This window comes from Kogia breviceps, chromosome 2 (assembly GCF_026419965.1).
Source record: "Kogia breviceps isolate mKogBre1 chromosome 2, mKogBre1 haplotype 1, whole genome shotgun sequence".
NCBI lineage: Eukaryota > Metazoa > Chordata > Mammalia > Artiodactyla > Physeteridae > Kogia > Kogia breviceps.
Genome location: NC_081311.1, coordinates 192,799,002 through 192,824,569, shown reverse-complemented (window position 1 = coordinate 192,824,569; position 25,568 = coordinate 192,799,002). Strand labels below are relative to the sequence as shown.

General features: G+C 41.6%; 2 protein-coding genes across 6 annotated transcripts in view; one reads left to right on the top strand and one right to left on the bottom strand.

Moving 5' to 3' along the window:
- SLC16A14 (solute carrier family 16 member 14) overlaps positions 1 to 15,572 on the top strand; it is a 29,803-nt gene extending 14,231 nt beyond the window's left edge. For 3 of the 5 annotated variants that reach the window (XM_059053061.2, XM_067027157.1, XM_059053062.2), the window contains exons 4-5: positions 5,017 to 5,994; positions 12,647 to 12,892. In XM_059053061.2, the coding sequence (XP_058909044.2) occupies positions 5,017 to 5,994; positions 12,647 to 12,798 (1,130 nt within the window). In that variant the 3' untranslated portion in view covers positions 12,799 to 12,892. Of the gene's footprint in view, positions 1 to 5,016; positions 5,995 to 6,797; positions 6,861 to 12,646; positions 12,893 to 13,284 lie in introns of those variants that run through there. The other 2 variants (XM_067027158.1, XM_067027159.1) reach the window with 2 other exon arrangements.
- Positions 15,573 to 22,241: 6,669 nt separating this feature from the next.
- The window catches only part of FBXO36 (F-box protein 36), a 98,231-nt gene continuing 94,904 nt past the window's right edge, over positions 22,242 to 25,568 (bottom strand). The window contains exon 4 of the mRNA XM_059053077.2: positions 22,242 to 25,335. Coding sequence (XP_058909060.1) covers positions 25,147 to 25,335 — 189 coding nt within the window. The 3' untranslated portion in view covers positions 22,242 to 25,146. The remainder of the gene's footprint in view (positions 25,336 to 25,568) is intronic.

Genomic DNA, 25,568 nt, shown 5'->3' with positions numbered 1-25,568 from the left:
ATTCATTCATTTGTTTATTCACTCACTTATTTAATCAACAAATATTTATGGATACAAGGAATTAAGAAAAAAAATCAGGAGGCCAGTGGAAGGAAAGTGTTTCTTGAGACACTTTATTGCTCCCTCTTTTTTTTTTTTTTTTGTGGTATGCGGGCCTCTCACTGCTGTGGCCTCTCCCGTTGCGGAGCACAGGCTCCGGACGCGCAGGCTCAGCGGCCATGGCTCACGGGCTTAGTTGCTCCGCGGCATGTGGGATCTTCCCGGACCAGGGCACGAACCCGTGACCCCTGCATCGGCAGGCGGATTCTCAACCACTGCGCCACCAGGGAAGCCCTGCTCCCTCTTTTTAATACAGGAAACACCCAGAGAAAGTCTCTGAAAATAAATGTATTCACCTCCTCCACAAATATATATATAATTATGTTTAAGTGGAAAATCCAGCTAAATCAGTTAGCTTATGTACTGTTGGGCTGTTGCTAGTGAGGCATGTTGAAGCCGATTGACCCCTATTTAGTAGAAAAGAAAGAAAGTTAGGTGCAAAGATCTGCAAAAAGCAAGTGATTGAAACAACAAAAAAATAAATTAAAAAAATTTTAAATAAAAAACAAAAATTTTTAAAAAGCAACTGATTGAGATATATATATATATATCACTGTACAATAATGTATGTTTGAAAGAGACTTTGTTGACATCTTTCTTCATTACAAAAAGCATTTGAGGCAGATCTGTTTGTATGTGTTTTTTAATACCTAGGCAATTAAAATTGCATGGATATCCTCCTATTAAGCAGGACACTAACATCTGTTTGAGCGATCTTACTTAGCCAGGAGAATCTGGACAAATTTCTTCAGCTTTGCCATTTAAGAGCTCCATTCTGTTAAACTTGGCTTCTGGAGACAGCTTTTCCCCTCTATGCGTGCTTTTTACTCAGAACCACAGGATCTTCTCTCTCCCTCTGGGCCATCTTCTTCTTCCTGGCTTATCTGGGTACAGGCCCGGCCTCTAAACCTGAGCATGGTGAAGGTTCCAGGGCCCTGCTTGACCGCTGGGCTTGAGCCTCAATATCCCCAAGGCCTGTTCTATGTGCTCATAGAATAATTGTGCTGATTACGAATCACAAAGTCACATTAGGAAGGGGAGATGCTGTTAAGGACATGGAGAGGGTAATAGATGCTTGTAGCATTAGGCACGCATTTTTTTTCCCACACATGGGCGCATTTATTATTAAAACGAAGTTATAATTGGTGCTACTCTTATGCTTTGTCCCTCAGTTCAGTTCCTATTAGTTATTTCATTCTGCTGCTGTTTGGAGATCCATAACCACGTTAAATTTAGATTGCTGGTTATTGTCAGTGACAAATCAAATTTTGAAAAGTAAACTTTTGTGCCATCAGCAAAATGCAGAATGGACAAATTTAACAGGACAAATGATCTAGTTTCCTCAACAAGTAAATTGTGAGAGAAAAAAAAAGAGAGAGAAATTAAGACTTAAAATGTGTATCAACAAATAGCAACGTGTGGGCCTTACTTGGATCCTGATTTAAACAAATTTTTAAAAAATATGATCATTTATGAGAGAATTGGAAATTTGAACACCTTTGGATATTTTATGATATCAAAGAATTATTCATTTTTTCAGATAAGATACTGATATGATTATGCAGTTTAAAGAATTCTATTTAGAGATTTATTCTAAAATATTTGCACATGAAATGATATAGTTGGGATTTGTTTCAAAATAATATGGAGGAAGGAGTGTGTGTGTGTGTGTGTGTGTGTGTGTGTGTGTGTGTGTGTGTGTGTGTGTGAGGGTGTGTGTGTGTGTTGGGGTAGAGGCGGGATTGAGGCAGGAATTGCCAGGAGTTGATAACTGTTGAAGCTGGGTGATGAGTATGTGGGAGTTCATTAAACCACCTGGTTGTTTTTTTTTGTGTGTGTGTGGTACACGGGCCTCTCACTGCTGTGGCCTCTCCCGTTGCAGAGCACAGGCTCCGGACACGCAGGCTCAGCGGCCGTGGCTCACGGGCCCAGCCGCTCCGCGGCACATGGGATCTTCCCGGACCGGGGCACGAACCCACGTCCCCTGAATCGGCAGGCGGACTCTCAACCACTGCGCCACCAGGGAAGCCCAGCTAGGTTCTTTCTACTACACACCTCCCCAGTATAATCGTAAGGACAGTAATACTGTGCCACAATATTTAATATCAAAGAATTTCTTGGTTCTTTAACAAATAATTATTTTTCCAAAATAACCACTGATACGCTAATTTTTCAGCTGAGTTTTTTGTACCTTAACTGTGTAAGTATCAATTTAACCGGTATGAAAAAGGTGGCTATTATTTCAAAATATGATCACTTTACTTTCCCATAGAACTTTCTTTTATTCATTCCATTCCGTTGTTATGTGCCAGGCACAGTCCTAAGTGCTTGGAAGAGATGTATCTGTAAACACAACAGAAGAAGATCCCTGCCCTCATGGAGCTTATAGTGGTAGTTGTAGGGGAGAAGGGGTCAGATCATAAACAATACACATAATAAAAAGTAAATTATACTGTTAAGTACTTACTATAGGAAAAAAGAAAAGTAGGGTAAGAGAGACTGGGAATGGGAGTGGGGGGCAAGAGAGGCTTACATTTTAAAGTAGGATGGTCAGCTGTACACCTGAAACTAACACAACATTGTAAGTCAATTATACCCCCCCAAATTTTTTTTTTAATAAAAATTTAAAAATAGGGCTTCCCTGGTGGCGCAGTGGTTGGGAGTCCACCCGCCGATGCAGGGGACGTGGATTCGTGCCCTGGTCCGGGAAGATCCCACATGCCATGGAGCAGCTGGGCCCGTGAGCCATGGCCGCTGAGCCTGCGCATCCGGAGCCTGTGCTCTGCAACGGGAGAGGCCACAACAGTGAGAGGCCTGTGTACCGCAAAATAAATAAATAAAATTTAAAAATAATAAAGTAGGATGGTTGTGTGGGCGTTACTGAGAAGATGAGCTGTGAGCAGGAGATGGAGCTCTCTGAGAGTAGGAACATTCTAGCAAAGGGAACAACCAGATTTTATAAAGAGATAAGCTCCTCACAATTCATATTAGCCAAAGAAATCTTCAGAATTCGATTAATTTTCTCAAACAGCATGCAGATAACTGAAAGTCAGCCAACTGGTCAGGATGCAGGACCAGTTTATGGACTATTGCATGTTTTTCTATGTCCCTTTTAAATATTAGGAAATTAGAGATTTCTGCCTTTTGTGGACTTAAAACCCATAAAAGTTAATGCAGCGTTTGGTTCAAAATTAAGGATAGCCGTTTTCTTCATGCTTCTCTCTTCCGTAACGCAAATGACTGCTACGTTGCTGCCCTCGCTGAGGCTTGGCAGGTGGCTGGGGGAACTGCCCCTGCTTTTGCTGGGAGTTACTTAGAAGCTGGCTTCATTGTTCTTAAAACAAGGGTATCCATCTGAGGATGGAGAGTTGGTGGAGGATCACTGGCTCCTGACACTTGCTGTAGATGATCACTGCTCAGAGGTCAGTAAAGGAGGCACGTTGCTTCTTGGAGCTTATTTTAGAAACTGAAGCAAAATCCTTCTGCAGCAATGTGCTGGCAGCCGGGCAGATGCGCAGTTTAGGATGAGAGACAGTGCAGGCAGTGGAAAGGGACCAGACGTCTGCAGTTGGGTCTGAATTCCAACCCGGATGATTCTCCAGTTACCTGCTGCAGGGTCTGGTGAAAATGTCTTAATCTCCATGAGGTTCCATAACCCCCTTGTATAACATGGGTATAACCACAGGTAGCTTTTGGATTATAGTGAAAACTAAATCAGATAAAGCCTGAAAAGCAACTGGCACATCCTCACCACTCAGTTAGTGGTAATTGTTATAACGTCTGCATGTATGACCGCCCCGCTCTCCTTCCAAATTCAAGTGATTCTGAAGCTATTAAACGATGCTAAACTAGGGAAGCTTCTCGGCTTTGGGGAGTGCTATTGGTCAGAGTCTCTTTTCTCCTAGCAAGCTGCCATCCTAATGTCAGGAGGTTGTGAGCATTTACAACCGTGTGTGGCCCCATGACCACCTGAAGTGGGGCTTATCGTTTCCCTCTGTGTGTGTACCTAGAAGTTAAGAACACAACCCTCAACCTCTTGGCCAGCATTTTATTTTATTTCATATTTCTTTTATTTCTAAATAGGCTTCATTTATAGAGCAGTTTTAGGTTTAGCAAAATTGAGCAGAAAGCACAAAGCACTCCCAGTACACCCGACCCCAACAGACACAATCTACCCCGCCAGCGTTTTACTTTTGTGCCCGTAAATCACAAACTGTTCCTATTTTCTAAGAAGGATACAATTCAAAACCAGAGATGCAAGTACGTATCAGGTGATTTCGACATCTAGTAGCTACGTATCCTTATCGGTACATTTAAATTCCTTTTATTCTTCTAATTCATTTGGGAACACACGGGCCCATTCCTGAGGCTTCTATAAATTGCCTGGAGTCACTCTTCATCCCCTCGTGCATGAGTACTTTCCTGTGTATTCAGTGCAATTAGCGCCGACAGCAGAGCCCCCGGAATGCATTCATTCTTTCAACAAATCACTAAGCACGCACTGCGTGTTCTGAGCAGTGCCCGGCGTACCAGGGGCGATAATACAGACACAGTCCTGCCCTGGTGCAGCTTATATTCTGATGTGAGAATGCAGACTTATTTTATTTATTTAATTCTTTTATACATATTTGTTACTTATTTATTTAATATATATAATAGGCTATTATTATTATTATTGGAGTAACCTATGCTGAAAAGCCTGTTGGGGGAAATGAGGGACTAGAAGCGGGCTTCTTTGGGTGAATCTTGGTACTTACCCCTCGAGCTCCTTTTTTACAATCATGATTATTTCTTTGTTTGAAAGACAAGTTATAGAAAGTAACATAATGAAACGCAGATGATCTTTGAAGGCTGCAGATTCGGGCTATGGCCATTTACGCTGTGCCGTGTGCCTTTTCTTCCCTCTCGGGTGCGCAGGCTTTGGCGGCGGGATGGCCTACTTGCCGGCCGTGGTCATGGTGGGCAGGTACTTCCAGAAGAGGCGCGCGCTCGCCCAGGGCCTCAGCACCACCGGGACCGGGTTTGGCACGTTCCTCATGACGCTTTTGCTCAAGTACCTGTGCGCAGAGTACGGATGGCGGAATGCCATGTTCATCCAAGGCGCGGTGTCCCTGAACCTGTGTGTGTGCGGGGCGCTCATGAGGCCCCTCTCTCCTGGGACGGACGGAGGCGGCCCAGAGGGGAAAGAGCCACACGTCCTCCCGGCTCACTCCACCGAATCGGTTCGGTCCAGTGGACGGCTGGGCGGCGCGGAAGAGAAGGGGGGCGGCCCCGGCACCGAGGACGCCCTCGGGGACATGCCAGCCCAGGCGTGCCACGAGAAGGCTGCGCACAGAAAGGACGTGTGCGCCTTTCGGGTTCTGAAGACCGTGAGCCAGCTGACCATGAGGGTCAGGAAGGGCTTCCGGGATTGCTACCTGGGCTATTTTGGGACAGCCTCGCTCTTTACGAATCGGATGTTTGTTGCCTTTATTTTCTGGGCTCTGTTCGCATACAGCAGCTTTGTCATCCCTTTCATTCACCTCCCAGAAATAGTCAATTTGTATAACTTATCAGAGCAAAACGATGTTTTCCCTCTGACTTCGATCATAGCAATAGTGCATATCTTCGGAAAAGTGATCCTCGGCGTTGTGGCCGACTTACCTTGCATCAGCGTTTGGAATGTCTTCCTGGTGACCAACTTCACCCTAGTCCTCAGCATTTTTATTCTGCCCTTGATGCACACGTACGCTGGCCTCGCAGTCATCTGTGCACTGATAGGGTTTTCCAGCGGTTATTTCTCCCTGATGCCGGTGGTGACGGAAGACTTGGTGGGAATTGAGCACTTAGCCAACGCGTACGGCATCATCATCTGTGCTAACGGCATCTCCGCGTTGCTGGGACCACCTTTTGCAGGTAAACCATTCAAGGCTTTAAGAGCTTAGAGTGCATGTAGAAAGTCGTGTTCTCATTTATGTTCAAAGTCCAGGATGAATAAGAAGGAAGTTTCCATTTGTGTACATGGTCCTTTTTTTTTTTTTTTTCCCCATTCCTGCCCCCGGTTTCTCAGTTTTAAATTTTAGCAAGTGAAAGGTCATTCTTTCATGTAGAATGTAGATGAACTTTTGATCCCTAACCTGTGAGATCAACGGCCAGGCTGGTAAAGCGTACGGTGGAATCGTGCAGAGCCCCTGCCCCGTCTGAAAGAGACAGCCTCTACCCTGTTCCAGCTGATTTCCATCACCAAGAAATACAGAAAATCATTCCTAGCTCTTCTATTGTTAGCCTGCTCCCCCCTCCCCCACCCCCCGTCCAAGAGAAGCTAGGACTCTGCACTCTTAGGTAACATTTCCAAATTTTCAAAACACTGTGTGTAGGTTCAACAGAGCACGTCCGTGGATCTAGCCCTGTCGTAGTTTCCTACTGGTGCTGTAATAAATTGCTACAAACTAAGTAGCCTAAAACAATACAAATGTATTATCTTACACTTCTAGAGGTCAGAAGGCTTAAATGGATCACAGCGGGCCAAAATCAAGGTGTTGGTGGAACTGCATTCCTTCTGGAGGCTCTCGGGGGAATCCATTTCCTTGCCTTTTGCAGCTTCTGGAGGCTTCCTGCTTTTTGGCTCCTGGCCCCTTCCTCCATCCTCTAAGCCAATATCATAGCATCTTCTCATGTCTCTAATTCTGACTCTCCTGCCTTCTTCTTTCACTTTTAAGATGCCGGTGACATTGGGTCCACCAGATAATCCAGGATAACCCCCATCTCAAGGTCCTTAACTTAATGACATCTGCAAAGTCCCTTTTGCCACATAAGGTAACATTTACAGTTTCCAGGGATTAGGATGTGGGCATCTGGGGAGAGTTGGGACATTCTGCCTACCTCTGGCCCGGAGGCCACCAGTTGGCAACATCTAGGGTGAGATCTCTCACATGTATTCACCTCAGTTCAATGGAGATTTTGCTTCTTGCATCGGGCATACCAGAAGCCATAGGCACCACCGAGGAGTCCTGTGTCTGGGCCAGATACCTCTCTGAGCCTGTCATTCTGGGCAGGTTTTAAGCTTTGTGGTAGGTAGACCCAGTGCCCAAGAGGCCAGGTACTGGGCAAAGGTGACAAAGTCTACCCACTGTCCAGGGATTAGAGGCAGGAGCCCACAAAGTATGGCAGGGGCTGGGGCCAAATGTCAAGACAAAGGTGCTCTGTGGAGGTGGCTGTTAGGGCAGCCAGGCCAGGCAGGACTGGTGACAGTTGTCAGAACTGCCAGAAGTTCTGTGCAGGGTTTTAAGCTAACCTGGTAGAATCTCACCTATTCAGATGCCCCATCCTCTGCTTATCTGGCTGCTCCAGGCCCTTCATCCTCATATCCTCTGCGGAAATACTTCTTCCCAGTGGATGGGGGAACCTCATGGGTGCAGGACAAAGCCCTCCCCACCCCTTGCTTCCCAGTCTCTCTACAGAGCCTACAGTCACCTGTCCTAGAGCTACGCTGGCAGAGGGCTTAAGCCAACACAACCATTTTTAAGTCCCCGTCAGGACTGAAGCTCAAGAAATCATAGGTTTTTACCTATTCGGCTGACAACACTGGTAGCTGGCTGACAAAAGGTTTAAGGCCCAAGAATTGCTTTAGGAAACCCAGAGGCTACATATGGGCCCCTTCCTGGATCAAGCTGCTCCTCTTTTCTGCTCGTACACAGAGATGCAGGCCAGCATTTCTAGGTGACAGTGAATATCTATAGCAGTGCAGCAGACTATTATATTGGCAGCGGAAGAGTCAGTACTGCTCAGTGATCTCATAGTGTAGAATTCTCTATCAGTTAGGGATGCATTTGGTTATAAGAGAACACCCTGACAATGGTAGCTTAAACAGAGATTTGTGTCACGTAACCAGAAATCTAGAATTCAGAGACTAGATGATATTGGGGCAGTGTCTCAAGATCCTCTTGGCCTTTTCCTCATGCTAGTGGCCTCATGGTCACACAATGCCTGCAGTAGCTCCAGCCACTACATCCTCATTTCTAACAAGAAAAAGGAAGGAACAAAAGACTCAGTCCCAGAAGACTTCCACTTATGTCTGATTGGCCAGAACTGTGTCACACAGCTAGTCCAAACTTCGAGGGGAACTGAGAATTGGAGAATTTTACTTTCCAGCCTCTGTACTAGAGGAAGGAAAGGAGAAAAGAACTGGGATTGGGGGATTGGATCAGTCAACCAATGGTAACTTCCAAAGGAGTTAAATATCCATTAAGGGGATGGAGACATTATCAGTGGCTCATCCACCCTCCTGTTGGAAGTCCTTCAGATATATTGTATGTGGAAACAGAATCTGCCATTGATGTTTCTTTGCAGGATCCAGGGGATACTCTCTGCTTCTAATGGTCAGTCTGTGATGATTTTATACTGATCCATCAGATTGCAATAGCAGTATCACAACACAGCCGTGAGGTGCAGCAGAATTCATGATCAATGTTAATTAAAGCACCAAGGTTTGCCAGCATGGTTTCCTTATCCCATCCCTATGGTCATTTCCTTTTCACACATTTGTGTTCTAGTGCACTTTCTTGAGTGGAAGAGAAAGGAATTATAACTAGAAGACATGGAGTTATACCCAACCCTCAGTCACCAGGTCTGATCTCTGCTTGCTTCAACGTTTCTCCCTAGAAGTGGAGTCTGTAGCTGAATTTGATCCACCGTAGATGGTAGAAACCATTGTATTACAAACCTGACATGAATATGTGTCAAATGCTGCCATGGGGACTCGTAAATCAATGTTCTGATGTACATCTCCAGGCCGCAACCTAAAGGGACCTCTCCTTCTTTTTGTTTGTTTCTTCTCCTTCCACGGAATTCATGCACTGAGGAATGCTGAACGACATGATTAGCCAACTGTATTGTGTTTAATCCATTGACTTTCCAGGACAAGGAGCCAATATTGCAAGAGATGCAAGGCCAGCCTTTACGTATGATAGTGCCGACGTGCCTGGCAATATGGGTCACTAAATAACCACATTAAATTCTTGCCAGAAGTTCCAGGTTGGCTAGAAATGATTACTTAGCTTGATGTGCTAGAAGGAAAATGACTGTTCACATGAGCTTTTTCTTTTTTAATGGGTTTAGAAATGAATGTGTTTTCCATTTTTCAAAGCGGTTCCTACTGGCGCTAAAAAGTCTGGTACAATTTAGTAGCATGTTAGACAATCACACATTTCCATTTAGGAGAAGAGTGTGTAATCAAAGATATTGAACAGACATTTCAACCATGTCATGCAGCAACCTGAACTTCATGATGTAATTCATTTATAATGTTACTGGGCGTTCAGTTCATCACTTTTAAAGATATAATAATAGTACTTTCCTAGATGTTTCCAGGGTAAAGTATAGCAAAACTCAGCCACCAGATTTGACTGACCAAGAACCTACATGTATCTCCAATATCTGCATAAAGTATAACACCCTAACAACAATGTGTAATGTTTTTTCACCAAGAGCTGGGAACACTTATTTAATAAGTAAGAAAAATAGCCGTCACTCCTCATTTGACAGACTCAGATGAAAAAGAAATGCGGTTTAATAGGGAACCAAATTTTACTTCGAAGCTGTTGATTTCAGTGGATGGTTGGATCAGGATTGCCAAGGATCCAAGTTCCAAACCAAGGGACTGAGTTCAGACCTAAAGGGAGAGATGGTGAAGGATGATTGAGGCAGAGGCATCTTGTCTGAAACATCTTGTTTCTGAAGAGTTATCGTCCCCATGTGTTGGGCCAAAGCACATGGTAAAGTTCTGTCTCCTGACCTGCTTTGCATCTGACTTGGGACCGGGTTGAGTTCAGACTAGTGGCGATGGCAGGATCTGGAATGGTTTCAGATAAAGGTAGATTGGAGAAACCTATGGGATTAATTGACCATAAAATGTAGGCCTACTCCAATTTGTACCAGAATTGTTTGGTAAAGTTGAGTGCACTTTTTGAACACTTGACTTGTGAGTTACTTTAAAAGAATGGGGTGTGTGAAGATGCTTTTACAAAAGTTTATACTTTTAGGGGAAAGATGCAAGATCTTAAAATATAATTAATTCAACGTAAGGCTGTAACAATCTGTAACATACTTAGCACACATTTTCTCTAGTCTGCGGGGACAAGAGGGAGGATGGAGTGGTGGGAAGGAGATGGCAGGGTGTTCTAAGGGTGATGGGTTTATTACTGTCCCCCCAGAAGGGGGAGTAGTACATGTACAGAAAAGGTGTCAAGACAAATATGTTTGAGACTCCAAACTATTCAGAATGGCTTGTGCTTGTGGTTAAGCTCTGGGCGGCAAGAGAGGTGGGCAGAGGTCATATCACAGAGCCCTGGAGCTTGTACTCAAACACTTATAACCAAAAAGTACATAAATAGTCTGAACTAAGTACAAATTAATTCTCCAGTGAGGATTTTGTCCCGTCTCTGAGTCCCTGTTAGGCAGTGATGGGACATCAACTTGTTTCAGCTGTTGGTTATTTAGAGGCATCATTTCCGACTCTCAATCACTCGATCATATGAAAAGGGAGGATTTCACTGTTACACTGACAAGATCAGCTTTCATGTGGGATGAGTGGGGTATGAGAACCTCATTTATATGTATTGATTTTTTAGGAATTGTAGCTGAAGATGGTGCTGTCGTGTACTCTGCTTGTAGAGACGCACCACTCGGTGTTATCTGCAAGTGAATCATTCACTTCCTCCTAATTCACAGTGGTCCACAGCTGACAAATGGTGGCACTGAGCAAAAGTTGGGTGTGTTTTTGTTCATATGTCAGTGTCTTTCTGATTCAATGCTGAAGCTGAATCACTGTTTCTGGGTTATATGTTTAATCTTGTTTTAAATTTTATTTTTTTGCGGTACGCGGGCCTCTCACTGTTGTGGCCTCTCCCGTTGCGGAGCACAGGCTCCGGACGCGCAGGCGCAGTGGCCGCGGCTCACGGGCCCAGCCGCTCCGCGGCACGTGGGATCCTCCCGGACCGGGGCACGAACCCACGTCCCCCGCATCGGCAGGCGGAGTCTCAACCACTGCGCCACCAGGGAAGCCCTATATGTTTAATCTTATCTGTCCTTCTTGTCTCAAACTGGAAATTAAGAAAAGATGATAGAACATTTACTAAGCCATATCTAAGGACTCTGGTATTCTCTTCTTTTATATATCAAATAACAAACTCAAAAACTTGGTTTACTTTTAAAGTATATCCAGGATTCATAGTTTTTGAGGGGTTTTTAAAAAGTATACATTTTCAATGCTATTGTTTGTTTTTCTTTAGGACATCCTTGACTCATCCAGGCGCATTAAGCACTAGCTACAATAAACGAGATACAGATAAGCCACATGAAGTCAGAGATACTAGTTTACACATTTAGCAGTTGCTTTTGTGTAGCTGTTTGCTGGTGGGAGAAGGTTATAAGTTGTATTTATGCATTCATTTGCCAATTAGATACTTTTTAAAAGATAATTTTCTTAAAGTGACCATGGAATGCTGTGTTTGATCATTAAATCATTTATATTTTTCTTATGCCTTTGCTAATTAATGCACTTGTTGAAATGGAAAAAGTGAATTCTTATATTTACATTTTTACCATAAATAAAATTCTGTGTATAGCTTAATCCTCTCAGTTTGCATAGCTGGCTATGTGGGGACCATGACATGTGACTTGATCCTTAGAATTAATAACTGAAGTGAATGAAACATCATGCTTCATAGTTTCTGAGACTTTTTTTTCACATTTTAACATCTCTGAAATCAGAATACCTTGTACAAAGTTCTAAGAAAATATCAAGTCATATTTTAATTGATATTTTTTTATTGATACATAAAATAATGATGCATCATGTAATTCATAGTGTCTTAGAATCCATGAAATATGGTAGTATCTTACAGGCCCTAGTAAGATCATTATATGAAAGTATTAGACTATAATAGTAAAGTATTTTTTTTTAAATAACTGATAATTTAGTTAGCATTTAAGGCTATATCTTTGACAATTTAAACTTTCATAAATTTAAATATATATATTAAAGGTTTATAGCTGTAAATGTGAATTTTATAAAACCTGGAAATCTTGATTCTTTCTAGAACAGATATTTAAACTTATACTTCAGAATGAATGAAAGTTCAAATGTCTTAGGCTCAGCCTCTGTGTACATACACAAGAAACTTGTTCAGAAGAGTTTTGAGGTTTTAGAAAAGACTTGTGTAAAAAGAAACTCATTAGATTCACTTTTCGCTGCTGGCTTTGTGCCGGCCTGAGAGTTACCCCAAGGGCTGTGGGCCAGAAGATTCTCCCTATAGGTCGGCCAGCTACTATTTCAGTGCCTTTAAAGGACCCCAGTGACTTCAAAGATAAATGCAGCCATCCCCACGCACCAAGAACTCTGGTTCCAACAGCCCAGACTTAAAAATGGCTAAATGAAACGTTGGGGCATTAAATGACATATAATAAATCCTTAGAGAATTATTTATAGTAGCAATAAATGCTTGCTTTGTGATCTTGACTTTATTTTCTCAACTTCATTACACTGAATATATTCTTTTTTGTTTTGTAGGGTGGATCTACGACATCACACAAAAATATGATTTTTCCTTCTATATATGTGGTTTACTCTACATGGTAGGAATACTCTTTTTACTCATTCAACCGTGTATTCAAATTATAGAACAATCCAGAAAAAAATACATAGATGGTGCAAATGTGTAGTGTCCTCTTATGTTCCATGTAAGATTTCTTTGTCATACTCATGCCTACCTCACATGGTTGCTGTGAGGAGCCTGTGACATCTCATGGGAAAGCACATTGTCCCATAACTGGCACAGTCGTTTGTAAATGCCATTGTCATGGCTTCGTTTGAAAGCAGCACTGCCTTTCTGTGCAGGGAGAGGCATTAAGGACTACATGCATCTTAGAGATGACCGTGTCCTGCAAAGACAGCCTATTAAATCATTGGTAGAAAAGCCTTTCTAAAAAGTATCTCATCATCCACTAAGACTAGGGTTTTAGAAACGGTTTTTAAAACAAAGACAGAGAATTAAAGCTTTTCAACCCAACTACTTCTTTTTAAGGTGAAAATAAGGTATCTAAGTGCTTCTGGAAATCTTAGATACAGGTCTCCCTGCTTTTTGAAAGCGCTTTCCACTGCTTTGCTTTTATGAAAGACCTACGTTAGTACCTGTTTTCACTCACCAGAAGAAACCCAAGGAGGATTTTCGCTTTTACAAAAAGAAAAGGGGAACCACATTCAGCGTTTGTTCTGCTGTGAACCTTTAGAGAGGCAGCTCGGCCGGAGCAGCAAGAGGGGCGCCATCAGGCTCCGTCCGGGGATCCATGTTCAGCAACTCAGCCTCAAGTCGCCATAGCTTTGAACTGTGTCTGTGAGCATCTGTGCTTGATCTCGATTTATTTTGTGCATCCATGAGCAAGATGTGACCTAAGGTCATGGCTTCTTTGCTTTATGCCATTTCAGTTAAGGTTTCATAGAACGCTCTGCTTTCAGATAGTGGGGAAAACCTGTAAATGGGTTTTAAGCCCAAGAGTATGCTGGATTTCAGAAATTGTTACAGGGAGCTGTTGATCTACCAGTGTAAAACAAAGGCAGGCTCTAACTTCAAAGGTAATACATTTAGTACAGTTAAAGAAACACAGTTTATATTTTTATTAAAGAATTCTGCAGCTGGGGCATACAATTTCTAAATCTTTCTCTAAGAAAAGCATTTGCCGTTACTCCTAATTCCATATTATCCAGTTATAAACTGAACCTTGAGACAAAACCTTAACAAATAAATAATATTAATGATCTCCTTAGTGAAAGTCATATTCGTGCATATAACCACTGAATCAAGGGCTACGATTCAAGCACTTTTATTCATTTCATTGGCCTCTTAGTTTATGAGCACGGTCTGAGGCCTATAGAAAATTTTTTTTCTGAGTTTCTCCTGCCCAGTAAATAAAATAGAAAACTAATGGCCGGTTAACATGTAAGTTGGTAGTTAAATCTTCTGTCAAGCATGTTACTAATCCCAAATATGAGACTATCAGGTTGTGAGGATAATAAAACACCCTTGGTCCAAATGTCTGTGCACTTGACATTGCAGTAGTGGTAACAAATAGCCCTTCTCCAGTGTCTTGCTGTTCTAGCGACAATTCATCTGCCTGAGCTCAGCACAGTTTTTAAAATAGTTCTCTTGATTGATTTCAAACAGAAGATAACCATGATCCATGACATCACATAATGCTCTTCCTTTATCGGAGATCTCTATTTTTCTAAGCCAAACATGTTTCAGACTGCAGAATGTTCTTCCCAGAATCATCCTGAGATTCCTGGCTGCCTTACTTGTTTACACATATTTTAGAACTATTTAAATTTCCACTTAACAATTTGCTCATCACACACACACAAAAATGCTTTAATATCATGGCCAGTGTCTTGGGTCAAATGTATCTAAAGTGAGTACAGACCATTCTCAGTTGTCCTTGGTAATTAGAGGCAGGAACGCTACTAGTAATTGGAGTCACAGAATGTTACCCCAGCCTAATTTTAGCCAGCCTTTTCAGTCTTTTACTCCACCAAACCCTTTAGAACTGTTAACAAGTGATTATACGGACACGTTTCCTTTTTGTTTCATCTCCACTATTTCCTGCTCTAATGTCTAGTGGGAGGGGTTGGGTAGTGAAAGCGACCACCAAAATAACAATAATCATAAAAGGCAGCTAATGGAAAGGAGAAACAACAGCATAGCTAACATATGCGATATTACCTCCAATGATTTAAGAATTGCCTGTAAAGTATTATAGATAATAAATTGCATGTCATACTCCATTTGGTCCAACACAATGACCTGTTATCATGACATCTTTGGCTGCTGTGAAAGAACCCAGCTCTCTCTTTTTGATAAAGGTAATCTTAAGTGCTAAGGCAATGTTTTTCTCTCCATATATTTACCATCAAATTAGGATGATAGATTGAAAAACATGTTGTGTGTTTTAAAACTGACTACATTTCTCCCTTACTTTCATTTACTGACAATACCAAATTAACAAGAGGCGGTGTTAAATATTGGGAATGGTGCTATACAGCCGATGCATTTTGATGCTTGTACTACTAGTTGTGCATCACAAATACAAACTTTTTATCCAATGACCCAGCTTTAGTTAAAGATCCAAGTTAGACTTGCTTATGTTCAGTCTGTCCAGTTGTTTGTTGATTTACCATATTTTTAGAAGTGGTGATCTCTACCAAATCAAGTCCCCCTTTTACAAAGACAAAAGTAAAACCTACTTGCAATATTCATGTTGCCAACAGAAAAAAAGAGAATGCTTACAAAGAATTACAGCAAATACGTTATTTCCTGTTTAAATGTATCCTGATGATATTATATAGGGTTGATTGTATATTTATGTTATGTGCTTTATAGGTTTCCCCTCACATATCCAAATACTTTTTATTTACATACAACTAAATAAATTTTGTCCTCTTTAAAGATGGTCAGTGAGTTTTTGTACAAAATCTTTCTTTTCTTAGCTTTAAGAGGAAAATTCCTAAAATATAAGTGATAATTATCTGTTTGGTTCTTTCCCCTGGAAGAGTTTTCTCTAGGTATGGTTATAAAACCACCTAGAGAGAATCACTGAGCATGATTGTTAGAAGGGCCAAGTTCAGCTACAAAATTTAAAATGCACACATCCTATAATCCAGCAACTGCATTTCTAAACTTTTTTCCTACATTATGAACAAAAACAAATGAACAAGGATTTTTTGATTTATTGTTTGTTATATAAAAGACTGGAAATAATTTAAATGTCCATCAATGGGAACTGTTAAAGTATAGTATTTATGCAACTGTTTAAAAAAAAAAGACCGATTCATATGTAAAATTAGACAACAGTATCCAAGATGTATTGCTAAGAGAAGAAAAGCAAGACATGTTTAATGTACTCCCAATTACGTTTTTGCTAACTACAAAAAAGGTTATTCATATGGCTTGTATATATATATACAGAACATTTCTGGAAGGAAACAGAAGGGAACATTAACAGTGTTTAGCTCTGGGGAGGGAAGTTTGGGCTCTGGGGTGGGCCTTTTTCCCTTATGCACATGATGATTTTTCAATTTAAAACTTGTATCCAAAATTATTTTAAATGCAGATTCCTGGGGCTATTTAAAACCTAATGAATTGGAATCTTGGAGGATGGGACCAAGATAGCTGCCTTGTATTGGACTGGCCAAAAAGTTCGTTCGGGTTTTTTGTACGATGTCACAGAAACACCCAAACTAACTTTTTGGCCAACCCAATAAATAAGCTTATCAGTTGATTTTTATGCTCACTAAAACTGGAGACCAGCTCTCAGCATATTTAAATGTAAAACATTCCAACCGATTTCTTTCTTTTTTTTGAAAAAGCAACAGTGAGTTTATTATAATGCATTGTTTTTTTTCTTTTGATAAATGACTACTAGTGTAACACCTTGATAAAGAGAAGCTTGAGAGCTACTATTATATTTTAACAAATTAAAAATAATTTGCTTTCCTGTTACAAAAGTATTGTTACGTGTTTATTAATACACTGAATTTGGTAAGCAAGTAAGTATATATTAGTATATTGGAGTTAGTGTAAAAATAAGAAGAAAAAATTTAAATGTACTTCCAATACCCAGATATCATCATTGCAGTATCTTTTATACCCTTTTACTGTTTGTGCATGTGTTTCTCAAAAACAATTTTATACTTTTAAAGTATAATTTATAATTAAATTTTATTATAAATTATAATTATAAAGCAAATTATAATGTGTTCTTTGCATGAACAGTCTATCAAGGACACCTTTCCATATCAGCAGATGTGTGTCTTCAGTACAGTGGTCTCAACCATTTTTTTCACTCCAGCACAACTGACGCATTAAACACAGTTTTGATAATGTTATTCTGTCAACTCTTTTTTTAAGGGGTGAGGAGATGAGGCAGAGAGGAGGGAGGAAAAACGGTCAGTTTAAATAAAAAAAAAAATCCAGGTGACAAATACCTATCTGCAACATCATTTTTAATGATTGTATAAACTATAATGTTTTAAAAACAAATTCCCAATTGTTAGCCATTTAGTTGCTTCTAATTTTTGACCCTACTGTGTAGTATTGTGATAAACACTCCTCCCCACCTCCAATCAATTTCAAATGCTTTTCCTGACTCCCTCACATTGACTATTTCCTTTTATGCATATGACATTCTGATTAATTACTATCCATGGAGCACTCCTAGTGTATAGTATTTTTATTCCACTGTCTGTCTCCCTCGTCTCTTTCCATTCAACAGATGTAAACTGGGCTCCTATTAGAACAAGGCAGGCTGATGCCAAGTGCCTGCCCTCCAGTGGCCCGCGTGCAGAGGAAGCTGCTATTGCTGGAAGTGATGATGCAATGACAAAGCTAAGGGAGATGAGACTTGTAACCTGTTTAAATGAAACTATAATTAATAATATAAAAGACACAGAGAGGTTCAATAAAACGGATGCAGAACTATCCCTAGGTATGTCTGTTTGTCAAATGAAAGATGCAGACAACAAGTGCTAAACTTACAGTTCTCAAACTCTTGGGTCTCAGGTCCACGCTACAGTCCTGAAAACCAATGAAGTCCCAAAGATCTTTTGTTTTTGTAGGCTGTATCGATATTTACCATATTAGAAAGTGAAACTGAGAAATTTAAAAAATTATTTAGTATTGCTTCATTTTAAAATAATAATGAGCCTACTATGTTAATATAAATAACATTTTTTTGAAAAGTAACCATATTTCCCAAAAATTTTTTTAGTAAGAATAGCATTTTTTTACATTTTTGCCAATTTCTTTAATATCTGGCATAATAGAAGACAGCTGGGTTCTCATGTTTGCTTCTGCATTCAATCTGTTTTGATATATGGTTTTGATTGACATATATGAAGGAAATTCAGCCTCATGCCTATATGTAGTTGGAAAGAGAGGAGTATTTATTTTAATAGTCTTTTCAGATAATTGTAGTTTGTTTGTTTTTGTTTTTGTTTTTTTTGATACCACAACAAAACTCAACAGGTGGTATTTCTTAAAGGTTATTTGCACTGTGTAATCTGACACCATATCATATAACTTTTTGTAAAACGGTACATTAAAAGGCTGTCTTGCACTTTGAATGGCTCTTTTACCCATTTATGATTTTGTAACATAATGCTTTAGTAAATTGGAAAATACTAATCTACTGAGTTTTGTAGATCTTCCAAATGTTTTCATATCTCAAACAATATTTTTTAAAATCATATGATAATTGTGTGGTTCCAGTTATATGAAATGTCCAGAATATGCAAATCCATAGACAGAAAGCATATTAGTGGTTGCCAGAGGCTGGGAGGAGAGAGGAATTAGCATGTGGTATCTTTTGGGGGTGACAAAACTAGATAATGGTGATAGTTTCACAAATTTTTGAATATATAAAAACCATTGAATTATATACTTTAAAAGGGTGAATTTTATGGTATGTGAATTATATCTCAACTGGAAAGTGGACAAGCTCATGGAGGTTGATAAGTTTTCCAGAATTCTTATTTCCTTTGGAAAGCTTAAATATTATCATTGGCAACAAATACTGCAGTTATTTTCCTTGAGGTGACAGCCTCATTTTCAATAATGTATCTGCCAAACATAAACATGGTATTTCACGAAACATCCATAGTTGAGTTTGCAACTCAGTTACACAAGTGCTTTTCCTCAAGACAACCAATGGACTTCGATTTGCAGCTGATGTGCCTTGTGCATATTTTCCATTTTGAAACCAAGCAGGACCCTGCAGGACCTTCCCAGGGACACACACCCCCACACCCCACACCCCACATCCCTCACCTCTTATTTGTAAAAAAGCTCTAGCCTGCTAGGCCTTCCCTGAGTTCCAAAGAGCAAATTTAATCAGAGAACTGAGAAAATGCAGAAAGAAAGGAAAGCAGTCAAGCAAGTCAAAAATAATAATGGGTTAGCCATAAAAGTCAAGGACCTTTAGTTCTTCATCAAGGGCTATAGATAATTTCCCAAGCCATATCCTTGAGTTGTTTTGCAGATACTAAAACCCCCACCAGGTGGAAGAAGTTAACTGCATGCTGACCACCAGCATGTAGACCCCAGATGAGTTGGAACCAGAAGGTTGATGACTGAGATTCCCAAAACTTCATCCTATTATGTCACCATCAACCAATCAGAGAACTGTGCATGAGCTGACCACACACCCTGTGACCCCCTCCCTCACACTGTCTTTAAGAACCCTTCCCCAAATGCTATCAGAATTGGGGTCTTTTAAGCATGAGCTGCCTGTTCGCCTTGCGTGGTGCCCTGCAATAAACACTGCACTTTCCTTCACCATAACCGGGTTGTCAGTAGATTGGCTTTGCTACTCAAGTGGACCCACGTTTGGCTCGGTAACAATTTTGTCACGCAGGATACTAAAAAGATGTGCAGTCAAGAGTAAAGACTTCATAAAAGGTGGTCATTTTTACTGTTTCCTCAAGGATGTCCTTAAGTGAATCTGGCCATTATTTGACTGCAAGCATAGCAATGAAAAATACAATGACCTCTGGTGCGTTTTGGTGGCGCAGCTTTGACTCATACCGAGGCATTAGCAGCACCCACCACTGCTGCTGCACCATCAGTGCAAACCTCAACGCAGCTACTCCAGGATCAACCACGAGAGTGAATCAAGTTATTCAGTATTTTGAATGGTTCAGCACCCCTTGTGTTTGCTTCCAAGCATTCACATAAAAGATCTTTGTCTAGTTGGTGTGATACTAGATGAACACAAGCAAAACTGCGAGTCCAGCCACATCTATTGATTTGTCCATTTGTGAGACAGGAGTACGATTCTTCAGAGAAGATATTAACTCGGCCTTCCTGTTTGCAGCTATATCTTTGATCTGACAAGCTACTGTATCATTACAAAGTGGCGCTGCTGTAATTTCTCCTGCGGACTCTCCATCCAGCCAGCATTCAGCAGTGTCAGCACATGCCTTTCTCTGGGTGCCAGAGGCACCTCCTGTGATGTAGTAGCCTGCACAGTCACCTACCCTGCAGGGTACTTCAGTGGCTTTGCCTCTTTGGGTTGAAAAGCTATAAAAATCAATTTTTGGCTTTTAATGAACTCATCACATTTACATTTAAAATATTCAATTCCTCTTTCTTTAGACTCTGAATGATGTCTCTTAAAATGATACCACAACTTAGGAGGTACCAAAAAGGTAAAATTTTAACATTATAAAGCCATGGAATAGATAGCTTTTGAGTCATATTTTGTTTCATATTTACACTTTTTTAGTAGATTTCTGATTCATCTTTTTCTTCATGTTAAGGCTTAGACGGTGCAGCTGTGAGCTAAGAAAGCCAGATTTCTGATCTCCCTTTTTTAAAGCGAATGAGCCATCAGCATCTAAGAAAGGGAAACTGAGTCAGGGCAGAGAGCAGATCACTGGCAATGCATTAAAGATGCTATAGATGAACCGCATGGACTTCCAACAATGAAAACGGAGAGAGTCGGGCCAAAGGTCTCAAATCGGCACTGGGTAGCCTCTTCCATCGTCAGGTGAAGTGGAAAGAGGTGCGAGTTCCTTGGGAAGGTCCGGTCCCCAGTGGAGGAAAGTATCAGGAAGAAGAGACAACTGAGTTTGGGAAGGTCCCAGTGAGCCATGTTCTACTCTGTTACTCAGTCCTTTCCCCGGTTTTCCCTAAGAGCATGTAAGGGCCTGGAAGAAGAATATACTTATTAGTAGTTAAATAAATTTACAATATTTGTTTATAGAAAAATGGGCAATAATTTAGTTCCTCAAAAGCTTGGAACATTCTCTGGCCAACTAAATTAGTATGGTCCCTCATAGTAAGCTCAAGGCCCTCCCCCTTATAATTTCAAAGATGACCTTGGGCAAATTCCATCACCTTTTCAAGTTCCACTGGCCAAACATGGTTCTGGCTCTGAAAGGAGAGGTGGTGTGGCGTTTGTGGTTAAGAACATAGACTCAGTAGGTATAGAGCTGAATCTCAGCTTTACCACTTATTAGTCATAAAACCTTTGGAAAATTAACTTGCCCTCCCTGAGAATAATTTAGGCTTTGCCGGCCATACAGTCTATATCGTGGCTATCGAACTCTGTCACTGTGTGTCATAGACCGTGGCATAATAAAACTGCATATACAGAAACAGGTGGCTGGTTAGATTAGACGTATGCCATAGTTTATAGACCCCTGGTCTATAAGACAGAAATATCATCACTTACCTTCAAGGGTTGCCGTAAGAATTAAATCGGTTACTATCTGTTTATTTCTTGGTAACCGGCCAGACAGTCAACGGAAGTTGCTATTATCATTATTGTACCTAAGGTAATTCCAACTCGGTCTGTGACCATGATCTATGGCTCTCAGACTTTCTGGATGGGCAGAGCAGATTTCCCAATGGAAAATAGCTTTTCTGAATAAAGATCTCTGTTTGAGGGAAAGTGAGAAGCAGGAAACAGCGAGACCTCCGTAGCCCCCATCCCTGAGGGGTCCATGTTGCCAGGGCAAAAGGATGCTATCCCAGTGTGCAGATGACCTCATTTCAAAACAACATGTAAAGCTAAGACGTTAATTTCACTCTGTAAAATGACCTGCTACGTAATAGAATGCTTGTAACTGCAGGCGCACACCTTTCTTTAGTCTGGTGGTAGCCTGTCTGTTTAACATCCTACCAAAGGCATCCATTTCAAGTTGAAGCCGACTGTTCAGAGTGGAAAAGCTTGGATTCTCTCTCACACTGTATCATATCACAACACAAACTGAAGATAGAGGTCATTACACTAAAGCTCAGAGCAAAAACCTGCTGCACAGATGTTTTGTGTAAGGTCCTTTGATATTATTCTTCAGCAGCTGGGCAGTTGGTTTGGGTAATAAAGGAAGGCTCATGACCATCTTGTACACAAGCAGCTCAGAAAACAGCAACAAGTGGTAACTAGTGATTTCACCCCACCCCTGCTTCCTGCCCCTCCCCCAAATATAATCACAGCCTAAATTCTGGGCCCCACTCAATAAAACAAAACATTGTGGATTCCATATAATCGAGGTTTAATGCATGTACTATGCCAACCTGTTCAGGAAAAAAAAGCAGCAATGGAAGTTGACATTGAGTATAATGTATTTATTTTTTAGTTTATAAATTAAATATTCACATTTGCTATTGTTAATAAATTGTTCTTGGACTTCCCTGGTGGCACAGTGGTTAAGAATCCACCTGCCAATGCGGACGCAAGCCCTCGTCCAGGAAGATCCTACATGCCACGGAGCAACTAATCCCACGTGCCACAGCTACTGAGCCTGCGCTCTAGAGCCTGCGAGCCACAACTACTGAGCCCGCGTGCCACAGCTACTGAAGCCTGTGCGCCTAGAGCCCGTGCTCCGCAACAAGAGAAGCCACCGCAGTGAGAAGCCCGCGCACAGCAACGAGGAGTAGCCCCCGCTCGCCGCAACTAGAGAAAGCCCGCGCGCAGCAACGAAGACCCAACGCAGCCAAAAATAAATAAATTTTTTAAAAAAATAATAAATAGATTGTTCTTATAACACTAAATACATAAATCATCAGAAAATATCAGTATTTTACTTTTACAGTTACAATGGTGAATGACAGCCGAGTAGAAACGCTTTTGAGTGAAGAGATGAGAGAAGGCAAAAGTGTAAAATGCTGTGACATTTTACTCTGAAATATGTCATGAACAAAGCAGATTTATCCGTCCGCATGAAAGCTGTCAACAGAGGCAGAGAGGCAAACCATCACCGCCTCCCGATTGAGGCGGGAGAGAGAGGGAAAATGATAGACCACTGAGGGTGCTGGTGCCTTGCAGGAGTTTAGGTTGATAATACTGCTCCTATTTCAGTAAAACTAATTATAATAAGGTCATAAGGCACTCAAATTATGAGGACAAATAATTCTTGAAATAATCTAATAACCTATGTTGTTTAACTATTACTTTAAAGTAGCCAACATATGAACAACTCATTTTTAATTATTTAGCTTTTAGCATCTATATTTATCTTCTTATCTTTTAGATAGATAGTAAGTTCTCAAATGGCCATATATGTGTTCTTACTGATTCATGTCGAATCTAGATTATTATACATGCCCATAAGCTTTCAGAACTCAGTTGATAAAACATTACACATGAAATTTTTAAGCTGTTGGCATTTTGCATCGATGCTACAAACGGGTTGTAACTTGGTATTTACGCAGTTATGCTGTGTACACACACAGCTGCCGTATACACGTGGTATTAACCTGTCACTGAAAACCCGGCCAGGAGTGAAGTCTGGAACTTCCCGGCGAAACAAGGCAGCAGGAGCCGCACAGAAGCACGGGCCCTCCGCCTGCCTGCCAGCCACCAGACGCAACTTCCACGGGCTCTTCATCTGCCAGCAAGGAGGCTGTGTTTGATTTCACAGAAATCCGAGACTGAGTGTTAGGGGTGTGTGGATGGGGGTTAAAGTCTGGTCTGATATGAATCCAGGTTTAGTTCAACAGAAAAGAAAGAACCTGTCATTAAGCTATGGCTATGGGGCTGTTCCAGGAGTGATGGTGGGAGAACGGCCAGAGTCTCCTTCTTCTCCACCATTTGGGCGATTCCAGGGCATCACAGTTATTTCCTCTGGTGGGAGGCGAGCGCGGGGTTTGGGGGGCATTATTTTTCTATGTAGCGAAGTGGAGGCTGCAGGCAGGAAGAGCTCATAGTGTTGATAAGGTGATGGGAGGTTGAGAGCTACTTTGCTCTGTAGCCTAAAAGGAGTCAGGAGACTATTTGCTGCTGTGAGCGCCTTGTCTGGGTACTTAATTGCCATGAGAAAGTAGGAAGAAAACAATTGTTAAATAACCCACCTCGGGGAGGTAGAATTTTCTCCCTTAAAACTGTACCGCTTTTGCCCCTCTGCCAACTTAACAAAATACAAAATGTACTTGGGTTTTCACTCAGTTACCCACAGCCTGTGTTTCTAAAACTCCCTGTTATACTCACACGTGGAATCTAAAAAATACAACAAACTGGTGAATATAACCAAAAAAGAAGCAGACTCACAGATCTAGAGAACAAACTAGTGGTTACCAGTTGGGAGAGGGAGACGGGGGCGCAATACAGGGGTCGGGGAGAAGGAGGTACAAACTATCAGGTATAAAATAGGCTCGAGAATGTACTGTACCACACAGGGAATATAGCCAATATTTTGTAACAACTGTAAGTGGAAAGTAACCTTTAAAAATTGTATAAAAATTTTTATACAATAAAATTTTTATAAAATAAAAATCAAACACCCTCCCCCTCCCCCCAAAATCCCTGTTATAATAGCGGTAACTGTCCACATTTCTTTGGGGAAGCCTCACCTCTCTTAGAAATATTTATGGGTTTATTTGACAATGTAAAGTCCTGGGAAGTTGGACTCTGCATGAGGTCTGCAAGCAGAATGTCTAGAATTCTCTCCAGCCATGTCCCAGGGCCAGGTCAGAGGCTGGCCACGTGGGGGGATGGAGCCTGGCATCCCGGGTACCGAGGGTGGGGGACCAGAGTCAGGAAGGCAGCTGCACTCAGCAGGCGTGTCTCCTGCTGCCCCTGTCCCCTCACAGTTCCCTATGGGGACACGCAACCACCTACTCATGGATGGACTCAGATGACAGACACCAGGAAAAAATTCAAAAGCCACGTTCCCCTTTCCAACGCCTAGATAAAATACAGAGGTAATAAAAACCTGCTAATAATCATTTATTGTTTGTTACCATACAGCAGAAGGCTCTTTTCTTATGGGTGGCAGGGCATGGGCGCCTCCTGTCCCGCTGCCCCTGTGCTGGGGCCATGACCTGACCCTCCCTGTGGCAGGGACCGTGGTTCGGGCAAAGCCCAGCAGAGGCGATGTGCTGCATTTGTGTGCAAGTACTCTATGGCTCCCTGAATCAACAAAACCTTAGTTCTTAATCAAAGGCGGCAGAAGAGGTTTGGACACAGATGGAAAACACAGCCGTGCCTCAACTCTCCCGCAGGTAGGAACGTGTGACCCTAGAGCTCACTGCTCCTCTGGCTTCCTTGTTGTTGTATCCTCTTGCGGAGGTGCCTCTGGAGCTGCAGCTTGTTGGTGAAGAACATCTGTCTCCAGCCCATATCCTGAGCCAAGGCTCTCATGTCTGGGGTGATGTGGTCACAGGCAGACTGGACGATCTGCTCCCACAGTTTGTCTGACGTGCACAACTGTAGGTGGAAAAAGTCAGAGGTGGGTGACCTCATACATGGGTTAAGGAAAAGTTCACTCACTCACAACATCACTAGCCAACTCCTGCTGCCTGTGAGACACCGGAGGGAACACCACGGGTGCACAAAGGTGTGCCAGACACAGTTCTGACTCCAGAAACTTCCTCTTTGAGGAGAGGCAAGTGCACAAATATCTAAAGGATGAAGCAATATCCGATTAACGGAATAAACCA